Here is a 14,941-nt window from a genome sequence, read left to right as displayed (position 1 = left end):
TTTGACAACTTTTGCATGTGCGGCATCTGTGGAGTAAAGAGTAGGAAGTCAGTTGGATGTCATCCAGGGAAGAACTGGAGGAAAAAAGCTGGTTTGGGCATGGTAAATCAAAAGAACAATTCACAAGCCAGCCGGGCCGAGGTGTAATTGGATAGACTGAAAGGGTCAAGAGATGGTGTGTGTTTTTTTTGGTTTTTTTTCTTAACCATTAAAGTAGCAGCACAGGAATTTGTGTATTGCATGTATAACAAAATGTTCACAGCAGTGGAGGGATTTTAGATCTTAGCCTCATATTTAATAAGGTATGAATGGGACACACAATATGATGCATATGTTTAAAGAGGACCTTTCACCCCTTCCACAAATTCAAGTTCTTAGCATTTGTTAATAGACACCACTCAACTGATTCCAGCGCAGTTGGAATTTTCTCTCTAGCCTCCACTAATTCCTAGCAACAAGCAGAGATAGTTTTGGTGCCTGATATGCTTTTTATGGGGTTTTCCCATCTCTCTGTTCCAGCAGCTTTCCCTGCTGTCTCTTCTTCTCACTTCCTGTATTCCTGCAAGCTTTGGGGAGGCGGCTTTGACTGTTTGATGAACAGGAAACTATGAAGTATCACAATATAGACTTTGCCTTTACCATGAGAGATTATTTATTATGATTGCTAGAAATCTAATATAAATGCAGATCAAATAATATTCACAGTAAATATATATTACATTACACTTGCAAAGATTCTAGAGGACGAACTCAGTGTTATCTTCGATAACTCAAAAATACATCCACTAGTTAGATGGTTATCTTCTACACAGTTTTTAAATATATAAGACAACCCATTTAAAGGGAGTCATTAGAAAAACACCTTTTTAACTAATGGTACGATGGTATAGCATTTAAAAAGATTATTCAACTCCTACCTTCCATTCTTTTCTTCTCTCCGCTATTTCTGATAAAATCTGTTTCTTCTGTTATGCAAACTACAATCACCCGGGGATGTTCTACCTGTGCTCTGAGCACCCCCCCTTCGTCATAAACTTCCACTGCCCCTTAGCTAATTATGTTTATTCCCCTCTTTATCTTCTGCCTTTCGCAGGCATCGGGCGCAGCGCTGTACGGATGTCAAATCTCACGCATGCACAATTGGCTCTGCCACGTCGGCTTCGGGCAGAGACGACTGTGCATGCCCGGACCTCCATTTTGTGGTGAAATGCGCCTGCACAGTACACTTGTGTAGTTCTCTCGAGAACTGAGCATACTGAACATACCTATGCCCTCAAAAGGCAGAAGATCTGGAGAAGAGGAAGAGGGGAGTGAAAGCAATCAGCTAAGGGGCGGCGGAATGTTAAGATGTCGGGGGTGCTCAGAGTATTGGGGGAATGCCCCCGGTGCTCTGTGATCATAATTTTCATAACAGAAGAAACTGATTTTATCAGAAACGGCGGGGAGAATAAAGAATGGAATGTAGGAGTAGAATAGACTGATAAAGATGAGTCCATGGTCATGTGATTAAAGAGCTGTACACCTATGTGTTAATCACATGACTATGGACGGTTTATCATGTGACTATGGACTGATTTTAACCCTCTAGGAGCAAGCAAAATGAATGACAGTAAGCAGAGATGTAGAAAATTATGAGTTAATACAGAAAATATATTAGATAATTGTATAACTTTTAATTCTGCAAAAAATAACCTTTGTCTCTCAATATTTTGTCTGAAACTGGACAACCCCTTTAAGCCTCATTCTTTTGTTCAGCCAGGAGATAAGTTGCTAGTAGTGGTGTCCATCTGCCCATTGAAATGAAAATATACTGTATGTTTAGCTGAGATAGTAATGACTAGCCGTCAGTGGTCTTGATGTAAATGGAGTTTTAGTGGTTTATATTGGATATTATAATCATATCTTACCTGAAATGTTTTCTCACAAGAGGTGACAGTGTTCCTTTTGCAAAGAGTAAAGAATGTGACAGGGCAGTATAAATAACTTTCTGAGTGGAGATTTCATGGTCTCTTGAGCTTTTTTTCATTTACAGTCATGCATTGGCTTTTGGTTTTTTTTTTTTTAGGTCTCTCCACACTAACTTTCAAAACCTCGGGCAGGAGATCCACCGGGGTTTTTGTCACTTAACAATATGATTGCCATTACGAATACTGTAACCCCCAATAGACTCTATAATAAGCTGTTGGGGTGACTCATTGTCTGTTTTTATCTGTCGGAAAATGGATCTGTCACCGCGTCGTGGCTTCTGTTATATATAGTAAATAGAATCTTAAACAATGCAATATTAACCCATTCCCACCAAGGCTATTTTTATTTTTGCCTTTTAATTTTTATACCCTCCAAAAGCCATGATTTTTTTTTGTAAGGTTTGCATAGCTTTACAGTGGTTTATTTTTTAATTTGTATTGCTGCTACTGTATTCACCTTACGTTCACATCTGTGCTGGGAGTCTCCATTTGGAAACTCTATCAAAGTGTGTATCCAAAATCATGGGACAAAAAAGTCCTGCAAATCCGACCTTATTGTCTATCAGTTTCCATTTTAAAGAATGTACACCTGACGGATCTCATTATAGTTAAATGATTCTGTCAGGCTCTGTATGTGACTGCTGTTGTAGCATTCCGCCTATCTGTTGTTCTGTTATAGTGATACATATTTTTACAGTTTGGGTATTTTCGGACATCAGGATATCTATTGGATTTATGGTGTTTTTGTGAGTTCTATGTCACTGAGCTTTAGCACTTGCTGCACTTACCTAAGACCTAGTATATTAAAGAGTTTGTCACATCTCAAGGATCCTATCTATACTGGTAACTTATGTAAATTGAAGACTTTTCATAAATATATTGCTTTAGAAATACTGCTTTGTTTGCCTGCAATGTGAACTTATTCCTCCCATTGTTTACGCAGCGTTGCTATAACCACGGACCTGTAGGACAAATGACATCACTCACTGCTCTTGCTGGCAGCATAATCAGCTCAGCTAAGTGCAATTTACTGATAAAGCCAAGTCTGTTATCTCTATATGTAAACACACAGATAACACTGAGTCTGTTCTGTACAAGCATGTGCATAATATCTGATCTGCAGAAGGATTGTGATACTTTTCAGGCCTGTTCAACAAGAGGCAGGAGGGAGAAATACAGAAGTAAGAAGAGGAGACTGCAGGCAGATTGCTGAAACAAGAAGATGGGAAAACCCCCTTAAGTGCAGGGTGTGGATTCTCTGTCCCCTCTGCCCCTCCACAGGCATAATGGGTCATGTAGACTGCAGAACATGAGACTGCATTAGGATAACAATATCAAAGGGGAAGTAGGAGCCAATATGGCAAATTTTTCATATATGGCACATGTAATTAAACAGGTATATATAAGGTATACTCTGCATTATTTTTAATAATAAACTTCAGTAGATATTCAAAATATATAAATGTTGGTGTGGCACTTTACTTAGATCTATTAATTGTGTAACTTTATTCTTCTTCCTATATTCTTCTAAACAATCTAACAGACTATAGTTACGGAGATTGAGCTGTGAGTGCCTTCATTATAACTGTGTGATAAGAACTGTCTGTTAATTAGTGGAGATGAGCGAACACTGTTCGGATCAGCCGTTCCGAACAGCACGCTCCCATAGAAATGAATGGAAGCACCTGGCATGGCGACCGGCCGCCGGTAAAGTGTACGTGCCAGGTGCTTCCATTCATTTCTATGGGAACGTGCTGTTCGGAACGGCTGATCCGAACAGTGTACGCTCATCTCTATTAATTAGTAGTTAGTGATAGATGTTTCAGTCTCCCCCTGTGGAAAGCCTCTGTGGTACATTCCATCATACAGGAAGTCAGGACCTCCTATATATTTTATCTTGTCAGCGTGAGGGTCACATGACCTTATGGAAGAGAAAGATTCCGACAGAAAGGAACAGCTAAATAAGGCAATACTGGCTGAATTCTGCATACTGGACGAACATGTAGATAATTGAATGAAAAAAAAAATCACTTGGGCGCTCCTTTAACATACACTTTGCTTAATAAATATTTGTTCATCCTCGGCAACTTGCAGAATGTCTTTGATTCATTGAGAACTTCTTTCATGTTATTTTGTCCAAACTGAATGATATTGTAAAACTTTAATGTACTGGTTTAATGTACTGTGTCAAGATAAGAAAAATAGCATTGATTCTTTGTAAAGATATAAATGCCATCAACTTGTGGTTATAATTGGAATTTATTGCAATAGTTTTTATACATTAATCTTTAATTGCATTTGTTCATAGGAGCGTGTTTCGCCAAGGTCTGGTTGTGGGAAGTAAACCTGTTGTACACCCATTATTATTTTGGCTTCTGCAGAAGACAAATGAGTTAAAGAAAAGAGCATATTTGGCCCGTTTTCTGGTTAAAATGGAAGTCCCTGCTGAGTTTCTCCAAGATGATATTGTTTTTGAGACATACAAACAGGTAGGATGACTTTGGGTTCTTTGGTGTCATGGATTTCTACTTTGAAGGATCCATGACGGATGTGATGGTTCTGCTCTGATCTGTTTTGTAATGAATCCTACCATATCTCATTGAATTATAATGGATTCATCAGACACAGCAGACTGACTGCACATCAGGGCAATGGAAACCTGACAGAAGTCAACCATAATGACAGTGTTAACAGAGTAATATGTTTATTATAAGATTTGTTATGGATTAAGCTACAGATTTTATGCAAGGCTGAGTAACCAACATTCACGCTGGCACATAATTAATAGAGTGCCTTTTACTGAGGTCACTTCACATAGTTATTCTGATTCATGAAAACTTCCTGCTAAGTCCTAGATTTCTCTCTTTATCTTCATTTATCTCTAGTAAATGTAAGGCCTGGTTTAAATCTGCATTCGGTATTCCATTCAGGGATTCTGCTTGGGGATCCCCTGAACAGAATACCAAACGCATTAAAAAGCGGTGAGCAATGAGAACACATGGACCCCATACACTATAATGGGGTCCATGTGTTTTCTTTTCATATATATGTTTTCTCTGGATTACATTAATAAAAAGCTTGCACGCTCATAGCAATTTGCTTTTGATTGCCGTACTCTTATTATCTATTACTAAGGTGTAGAATTATTGCAGTTGAGGAGTATATTCATCAAAAAAAGCACCTAAAACGAATACAACTGTATATTGTATATAACTGCCATTGATTTTCATTGCAAAATTAACTCCAAAAATATACTTTAAAGGGATTCAATCATTAAAATTTAATTTTTTCTCCCTAACACATAGGAATAGCCTTAAGAAAGGTTTTCTTCTGTATGCAAATGAGTTCTTTCACAGCACTGAGGGCGGTCCCCAGTGCTCAAACAGCACTGGGGGCATCCCAATGCTGTGAGAGAACTCTCCAGTGTCGCCTCTATCTTCGCTTGGAACGGCCTATCCCTGTGTCTTTTTCCAGTGCTGGCTTCAATCTTCTAGGCATGCACCACAAGAAAATGGCCACGAGCGTGCGCAGTCAGTTCTGCCTTTGGGTCTCGGGCAGAGCCGACTGTGCACGCCCGTGACCATTTTCTTGTAGCCGCTTACCCCAGGTTACTGTGTAAGCAGCCACAAGAAAATGGCCGCTTACACTAGTTTACTGTGTAAGCGGTCACAGGAAAATTGCCACAGGCATGCGCAGTCGGCTCTGGCCGAGGCCTGACGGCAGAGCCGACTGCGCATGCCTAGAAGTTTGAAGCCAGCACTGGAAGAAGACGCAGGGAGAGGCCGTTCAAAGCGACGATGGAGGCAGCTCTGGAGATTTCTCTCGCAGCATTGGGGATGCATTGGGGAGTAGAAAAGCCTTTCTTAAAGGGGCTCTTTAAAAAGGCTATTCAGGCACCACTAATGTTATTTTAACAACCCCCCCCCCCCCCCCCCCGTTTTGAAATAAAGCCATAAAAACATATAGTGTTGGCCAAAAGTATTGGCACCCCTGCAATTCTGTCAGATAATACTCGTTTTCTTCCAGAAAATGATTGCAAGCACAAACTCTTTGGCATTAATATCTTCATTTATTTTGCTTGCAATGAAAAAACACAAAAGGGAATGAAAAAAAGTCAAATCATTGATCATTTTACACAAAACTCCAAAAATGAGCCGGACAAAAGTATTGGCCCCCTCAGCCTAATACTTGGTAGCACAACCTTTACACAAAATAACTGCGAACAACCGCTTCCGGTAACCATCAATGAGTTTCTTACAATGCTCTGCTGGAATTTTAGACCATTCTTCTTTGGCAAACTGCTCCAGGTCCCTGAGATGTGAAGGGTGCCTTCTCCAAACTGCCATCAAGAGATCTCTCCACAGGTGTTCTATGGGATTCAGGGCTGGACTCATTGCTGGCCACTTTACAAGTCTCCAGTGCTTTCTCTCAAACCACTTTCTAGTGCTTTTTGAAGTATGTTTTGGGTCATTGTCCTGCTGGAAGACCCATGACCTCTGAGGGAGACCCAGCTTTCTCACACTGGGCCCTACATTATGCTGCAAAATTTGTTGGTAGTCTTCAGACTTCATAATGCCATGCACACGGTCAAGCAGTCCAGTGCCAGAGGCAGCAAAGCAACCCCAAAACATCAGGGAACCTCCGCCATGTTTGACTGTAGGGACCGTGTTCTTTTCTTTGAAGGCCTTTTTTTCCCTGTAAACTCTATGTTGATGCCTTTTCCCAAAAAGCTCTACTTTTGTCTCATCTGACCAGAGAACATTCTTCCAAAACGTTTTTGGCTTTCTCAGGTAAGTTTTGGCAAACTCCAGCCTGGCTTTTTTATGTCTCTGGGTAAGAAGTGGTGTCTTCCTGGGTGTCCTACCATACAGTCCCTTTTCTTTCAGACGCCGACAGATAGTACGAGTTGACACTGTTGTACCCTCGACTGCAGGGCAACTTGAACTTGTTTGGATGTTAGTCGAGGCTCTTTATCCACCATCCGCACAGTCTTGCGTTGAAATCTCTCGTCAATTTTTCTTTTCCGTCCACACCTAGGGAGGTTAGCCACAGTGCCATGGGCGTTAAACTTCTTGATGACACTGCGCATGGTAGACACAGGAACATTCAGGTCTTTGGAGATGGACTTGTAGCTTTGAGATTGCTCATTCTTCCTCACAATTTTGCTTCTCAAGTACTCAGACAGTTCTTTGGTCTTCTTTCTTTTCTCCATGCTCAATGTGGTACACACAAGGACACAGGACAGAGGTTGAGTTAACTTTAAAGAGGACCTTTCACCATATCTGGGCACATGCAGTGTTATATACTGCCAGAAAGCTGACAGTGCGCTGAATTCAGCGCACTGTCGGCTTTCCCGATCTGTGCCCGGTGTGAAGAGCTTACGGCCCGGTACCGTAGCTCTTCTATGGTCAGAAGGGCGTTTCTGACCATTATCCAGAGACGTCCTTCTGCCTCGCGGCGCCAATCGCGCTGTGCTGTGGAGCCGGGAGGAACTCCCCCCTCCCGCTCCTGATAATGCTCGTCTATGGACGAGCTGTGTGAGCAGAGGGAGGGGGCGTTCCTCCCCGCTCCACAGCACAGCGCGATTGGCGCCGCGAGGCAGAAGGACGTCTCTGGCTAATGGTCAGAAACGCCCTTCTGACTGTAAAGCGCTACGGTACCGGGACCGATAGCGCTTTACACCGGGCACGGATCGGGAAAGCCGACAGTGCGCTGAATTCAGCGCACTGTCAGCTTTCTGGCAGTATATAACACTGCCTGTGCCCGGATATGGTGAAAGGTCCTCTTTAATCCATTTCAACTGGCTGCAAGTGTGATTTAGTTATTGCCACCACCTGTTAGGTGTCTCAGGTAAGTAACAGGTGCTTTTAATTACACAAATTAGAGAAGCATCACATGATTTTTCAAACAGTGCCAATACTTTTGTCCACCCCCTTTTTTATGTTTGGTGTGGAATTATATTCAATTTGGCTTTTTGACAATTATTTTTGATGTTTTCCATTGAAGTCAAATTAAATGAAGATAATAATACCAAAGAATTTGTGATTGCAATAATTTTCTGGAAGAAAATGAGTATTATCTGACAGAATTGCAGGGGTACCAATACTTTTGGCCAACACTGTATATGTAAATTATACTTATCTTGCACGCTGGGCGGTCGTGCACTGTCCGACGTCATCTTCTGGCACGCTTTCCTCTTCTTTCTTCTTCTTTCGGTGACGCCCTCTGATCCTGGCTCTTCCTCGGCTTCATCATCCTCTTCGTCCGCGGGATTGGTTCAAATCCGGCGCATGTGCAGTATCACTTGCCTTAAGGATGCGAGCGTACTGCCATTGAGGAAATATGGCACCGGAAAGTGCGCAGTAGCGCTCTGGAGAGAGCACTACTGCGCACTCACCGGATTTGAACCAATCCCGCCGGAAGAAGAGGACGATGAAGCCGGGGAAGAGCCAGGACCGGAGGGCGTTGTCGAAAGAAGAAGAAAGAAGAGGAATGTGCGTCAGAAGATGACGTCGGACAGTGCACGACTGCCCATCGTGCACGATAAGTATAATTTACATAAATGTTTTTACGGTTTTATTTTAAAACGGGGGGGGGGGTGTAAAATAACATTAGCGGTGCCTGATTAGCCTTTTTCTGAGGCTATTCACGCATATGAGGGGCTCATACAGCATAATTTTGCTGATAGAGCCCCTTTAATACTATTCCTACGTGTTGGGGAGAAAAAATGTAATTTTAATGATTGAATCACTAAACATATTTTTAAAGTAGCTAGATGTGGTGTCCGAAGATAAAAAAAAAAAAAAAACCCATTGAGCTAGTCCCCACAACTTTGCTTTTGATGCTGCCTTGTCTTCCTGGTGTCTGTCAGACAGTAAATTCCCACTCCCAATCATGAAGTCTCAGGTAGTGGGGGATCCGTGAGAAGTGAGTACAGTTATTAATTATTTTTTTATTACTGCCCCCACGCTGATCTGCTTTAAGTATACTTTTATTTCAGCAAAAATATCCTTAATATTCACTTAGTTTTCTGCAGTACATTACACTTCAGTATTATCATGAAACTGTGTCAAGCACTCTCTCATCCCCCCCTCTCCCCCGGTTTAGCAGGTGCCTTGATTATTAAGAGGCTTTGACCTTTTAATAATTCTGACACATCTTGCCAGGTCCCTTGTGCCAAAAATGAAATCTATGCCAGTGAGGGCCTGCTGTAGATTTCAGGTATAACTCACACCTGAGTAAATGTGTTGGGCTGAGGTGTCCCTGCCCCTGTCTGCCTCGATCTCTGCCCTGCTCCACCCACTAAAAAGTGAGGAGCAGGTCAGAAAGTGCTCTTTTTGGGGTATTTTCTTTGTGCAAACTGCCATGTGCTAATGTGCACCACTTTTGCACCAGAAGACTGGCGCGCTTATTTTCCTGAATTCTCCCTATTAGCTCTTTTGTCATAGGATTTGTCTTTAAAAGCATTCTTCTGACATTGTGTGAACAGAACCTTAATGGTATAGTATCTGTTCTTAAGACAGCAAGTTGTAAAGAAAAAAGCATTTGTTAAAACGTGTGTTACTAGTATCTACCATATGTGGTGTGTGATACTAAGCTATTGTTTCTTCTATGTACACATTCACTGTGCTATTTCTTTGTATTATAGTGTATTATTTTAATACCTTTTACCTTTCTTGATCAGATAACATTTAGTCTATTTTTCTTGAACAGTTCAGTCACCTCTTTTATTTTGCTGAAATATGTTCATGGTTAAGCAGTATGGGAAAGGGTAATTGAAATGGGGATAAAAGCACTGAAGACACAGCGGGAGAACAGGGGTAATATAGAGGAAAGGTTTTACTATACCTGATCTTTAAGAACGACAGGAGAATGTTCTACAGTGGACAAAAAGTACAGGCTGCAGAATTGTATAACTCACCCACCTCCCTCCGCCCACACGCCACCACAAGGGTCCTCTATCTGTTTCTGTTACAGCCAAATCAGGCATGCACTTTCTAATCGCAGGCTGTGCGGAGCAGAATGTTTTCCTGCTCACTTCAAGGTTACAGAACAGATTTTAGATATGCAGTTTACCATCATTAGCATTATTGAGTCAATTTATTGTGGGCTTCCAACTGCAGAATTATTGCCAAATATATGCAGAAAAATTAAGTGGATCAATATGGAAGATTGGTATGGGCTAACATGACATCATACATTTATAATTCATAATGAAGTAGGCCTGATCCTCGACAACTGTGCTAATATACGCGTCTACTGTGCTATTGCAATTACACACATTAATAACCGGCTCAGCAGCTTTCTCTCCTGATGACTTACATTTACCAGGAAATGAATTTTGGAGTGTTTTCCTCGTTTTTATCATCTACAGAATGTTATCAAGATCCCTGGAAGACTGCCCAGCATGCTGTTTACATGGCAATCTCAAGCACAATTGCCTGGTACAAGATGTAGTTAAATGCCACAAACCTCCTCAGAAATGATGTTTCCATAAGATGAGATTATTTTGCAGATTTATAGGAAGATCTGGTTGTTATATCTTTTATAGATGTGATTCTATTAAATCCATGTATTTACTTTAGATATAGCAGTACATGGCACTGTTATGTTTGGTATGGGGAATATATTTATTCACATCAGTTATTGCAGTGTAATATACAATGCTATTCTGTTTACAAGATATACACACATTATATATTCAGTTTTAATAGGAAACCTGTTCCCAGTAAATTGTCAAATGTTTGGGTCCATAAACTGGGATACCCACAGATCAGAAGGCGCATTGTCTTCTTTATCCATGGCTGGTTCTAGTATTACAGCTCAGCCTTATTCGCCTGAATGGGTTTTGATGTAATGCCAGATACAACCAATAGACAAAGGTAGTATTGTGTCACTACACTTCCTATGGTTGGTAAACTTGGACTCAATCTAAGTCCACTGATGCATTTCAATACCAGGGATGTAACATTGAAAATGATTGCTTGGTCCACTGGGTAAAAAAGCACATGCATCTAGTCTTCGTATGGCATCATTGTTGGCCTTTATGACACAAGGAAAGCATATATTGCATTATAAGAATAATCCTCCAAGGTGGGCCTAAAATCTCCCATTTGTATTTTGTGTAGGAACATGTTAGGAGGCTTCAGTTTAGCAGGAAACTTCTTTAAACTACAGTTTGTTACTGTATATGATACTGAATGTCAAATTGTAGAGATTATTTTTACAGTACATTGTATATTGCTAAATTTCAAAAGATCTTTTACTGTTCATGATTATTAGATATTGACTTTCTTAGGATGGATTTCATGCTGGATAGAAATAATATAGTATTTCATCCTGTACAATTATGGCATATGACTATGGTGTACCAAAACATTAGAATCCTACTGGAAAATCCAACCTCTAAAATGCCTGCTGATCGATAGGACATATAGATTGAAGTTCGATTTTCAGTTGTACCATCCTCTGTGCAGGGAAGTATAACACAGCTCTATTGAAGTAAACACGGGTGTCTTTTAGGGCCCTGCACAACTGATGGATTCCCACTAATAAGGAAGTGATCCTACTGATAAAACTCTCTTCATATATTGGAATTGACTTTATACCAGATACCTAGTTTACATTGCAGTATATTTTGTGCTGGTTACACTGCATTCAAGGGGCTTTCTGCTGTAAACCATGTTTTTTTCCTTATAGTATGAAGAACTGATGGAGAACTTCAAAACTCTTCATAAGGAGTGTGAGCAGCTAAAAACATCCGGCTTCTCTACTGCAGAGATTAGACGGGTAATGTCAGCTTGGAGGGGTTCACGTGTCATTCATCATAACTATGAACCTTTCCAGCTCTTGTGAACACCCACCATAATATTACAGCAGATGTTGGCACTTTAAATATGGCACACATCAAGCAGTGGTATTGAATCATGATCTCTGATCTCAGGCATGTCTTCCTCCTATGGCACCAAGTTTCCCCACTACTGCCCCTGGTGCCTGCCCCCACCCCACCTGTAACTATTTTGTCGTATGTCTTATGACATGTGTATGTTCCCAAGCCTTTCAAATGTGTACAACTATTGAGGCTTGCCTGTGGCAGACCTCATTAGTTATGTAGTAATTTTCCCATAGACTTCAATACAGTTGTATTGTAGTCAATGAGGCAAGCAATCTATTGATCACAGGTTCAAGCCTCCTAATGTACAACCCCATACTTCATATTAAATGGTAGAAAGTACAGTTTATCCCACATATGGCTCTGAGAACAGAAACTTATAAAAAGTTATGACTTTTGGAGGGTGGGGAGTTACAAACCAAACTGGAAAGGAGATAGGAATGGGTTACTGTTCAAAATTGCATTTTATTTGTCATTTTAATAGATTTGATCTATTTCATTAGTCTCTGACCCCGATTGATTTAATATTGCCGCTATTTTCTTGCACTTCATTAAACTTATGAATATAATTTTTGGGGTGTAAAGGGGAATGATGTAAATGTTACAGTTAGAAAACAGAGGTTCTGTGCAGTACACTATATTCAGTACAGACTTCTTTATAGTGACATTAAAAGGGGCTGTCCAGGGTGAAATGTTTTATGGCCCATCCTTATCCTATAAATACACCTAGTCCTAGGCGGATCAGCTGTATGGAGTTGCTTCCAGCGCCAGTCCTATTCACAATAGAGCAGAAAGCTCCTTTCCCTGCAGCTCAGCTCCTAATGACTTCAATTGGCAAAGAACTGCATTGTTGTGCACGGACGCTATATAGGGGACGGAACTTTAGCAGGGGTGTCAGAAATGACCCTATACAGCTGATCTGCCTGGGTACTGTCTGTTTCTCTGCCTCACTACCGCTCAGATATTTATGGATATGCAATAAACATACTCCATAAGAACCTTATCCCTTTAATATATCTGAAAAATATATGTAGGTCACCCTGCTAAATCAGGCCAAAAGTGTAACTTATTCTGTATGCCTGTAATAAATTCTTATTTATTTCACTTCTTTAGGACATCAGTGCAATGGAAGAGGAAAAGGATCAGCTTATGAAAAGAGTTGAACGTCTTAAGAAAAGGGTGAGAACACATTTGATACTGTAACACTTCAGTGTCAAAACTGTTGGCCGAGGGAATGCAAACAAGGATTAGAAGCTGCTTGTTGCTGATTTAGTAAGGAAGATACAAATGCGACTGACAGAAAGGGGATCTCCTTAGGCCGAAGGCCAAAGCTTTTAAGGAACTTGAACCCAATAGCTGTCTGTCAACTGCTGGAAGTTATGAGCATGAAAAGGATATGCTACGAGAGCACAAGGTTACATATGATATGTCTGCCACTTTTCTTAAGAATTTATCACCACCTCATTATTTACTGCAGGTGGAGACAGTTCAGAATCATCAACGGATGCTTGAAATAGCGAGTCAGCTGCGTGTTGAAAAGGAAAGAGAAGAATCTCTGGCTCTACAGAAGCAGGAACAGAGAAATCAGGTACCTTCCTAGCACACTGTCCTCAGAGTTGTGCACCATGAGCACAGCAATATGAAAAAGATTGTCTACTACACATCGACTACACATTTAATACAAGTCACTACCTTTGAGTAAGGCTCGCCTGCTACTTATTTACTGCAGCTTAGCTGCCTTGTCTGATGGGATTCTGCGGTAGTCAGAAATCTGCCTCCTGTTGCTCACTTTACACTACAACAATAGTTGATCAGGCTATTGCTCTATAAACAAACGTACCACAAGCTCACCAGAGAGTCAATACATGGAAATGTGTAAGTAATGGGTTGTAGTTGAGCTGTTTTTGACATACCCTTTTATCTTTGCCTTAGCCAGTGTGTATTTCTGCACCTACTGATCACCTCATGCCAAATTCCTTTCTTTGAAGTATGCATTCAGACACATTGGTATTGGCTAATGTCATGTCATGGTCATAGTCAGAGCACTCATGTAAAGTGCTGTGATACGACCTTGTGATCTTTGTTAGACATTTAGCTAAAAGGGATGTTCATTTTGCATAGATATCATCTTGAACAGGGGCTCATTGGTTTTGTTATTGTTGCTCCTATCATTGGCTTCTCTGAAAAGCGGACGTGGCAAAAATGCGCCAAAGTGTGCCATAGTTGTGTTGGAAAATTCTAACTTGGTGGTAGCCAACTAAAGGATGGTATAAACCTAGGCTAGATAATGTAAAGATACACCAGGTCTTCCATCATCAGTCTGTGATCAATCTGGCACATTTTCGACTTACCTAAGTTTTTAATTGCTCCTCACTGTTTAAAGGCAATTTCCCATTGCAGACACTTGTCACCCATCCACAAAATATGACATGTATGGCCACTGCTCCATTCACCTCTATGGGACTTCTGTGATGACTGGTTGTGGCATTCCAATAGAAATTGATGTCAGTTTTTGGTGTATGTTAATAACAATGGCTCCTTTTTGTTTTGTTGTTCAACTGGTAATTAAAACTAATAAAACAGCTAAAATGTTCAGGCAAGTATGAAGCTTTTTATATTGTAAAGTATATTGTATGAATAATACAGTAATTGTGTTTCACAGCTTTTTAGTGCAGAGCAAAAGCTACAAAGAGCCCAGCAACAGTTGAAAAACATGCGTCATGCAGCAGCAGATGCCAAACCGGAAGGTAAATTATATTATATATATTGTATTATATATATTTATATTTTATACTGGAAAAATGCTATAAAAGGAGTTATATATTATTAAAAAAAAAAATACGGAAACAAGAACATTCACCCCTTTTGTACCACATCAATTACCATTATTGGTAAGAGCCTTAGCACATGTCCAAAAAATGCTTTCCTAACACTGCTATTGCACTCACTTCATACTTCTTACATGCAACTTTAATGGAGTGCAAGGGCAGAATTATAAGGGGGTGTTCATATTACCGTTATTAGTGGCCGTTATTAGCATCCATCAGAAAATGTTAACAACAGAAACAAACTGATCCATCAA

At 40.5% G+C, this 14,941-nt stretch overlaps 1 protein-coding gene across 1 annotated transcript in view; it reads left to right on the top strand.

Annotated features, from left to right (window-relative positions):
• IFT81 (intraflagellar transport 81) overlaps window positions 1-14,941 on the top strand; it is a 105,607-nt gene that overhangs the window by 18,939 nt on the left and 71,727 nt on the right. The window contains exons 4-8 of the mRNA XM_075273435.1: window positions 4,276-4,456; window positions 11,667-11,756; window positions 12,973-13,038; window positions 13,337-13,447; window positions 14,522-14,606. Coding sequence (XP_075129536.1) covers window positions 4,276-4,456; window positions 11,667-11,756; window positions 12,973-13,038; window positions 13,337-13,447; window positions 14,522-14,606 — 533 coding nt within the window. The remainder of the gene's footprint in view (window positions 1-4,275; window positions 4,457-11,666; window positions 11,757-12,972; window positions 13,039-13,336; window positions 13,448-14,521; window positions 14,607-14,941) is intronic.

This window comes from Leptodactylus fuscus, chromosome 1 (genome assembly GCF_031893055.1).
Source record: "Leptodactylus fuscus isolate aLepFus1 chromosome 1, aLepFus1.hap2, whole genome shotgun sequence".
NCBI lineage: Eukaryota > Metazoa > Chordata > Amphibia > Anura > Leptodactylidae > Leptodactylus > Leptodactylus fuscus.
The sequence above is the reverse complement of the archived record's forward strand: the minus strand, read 5'-3'. Positions and strand labels throughout refer to the sequence as shown.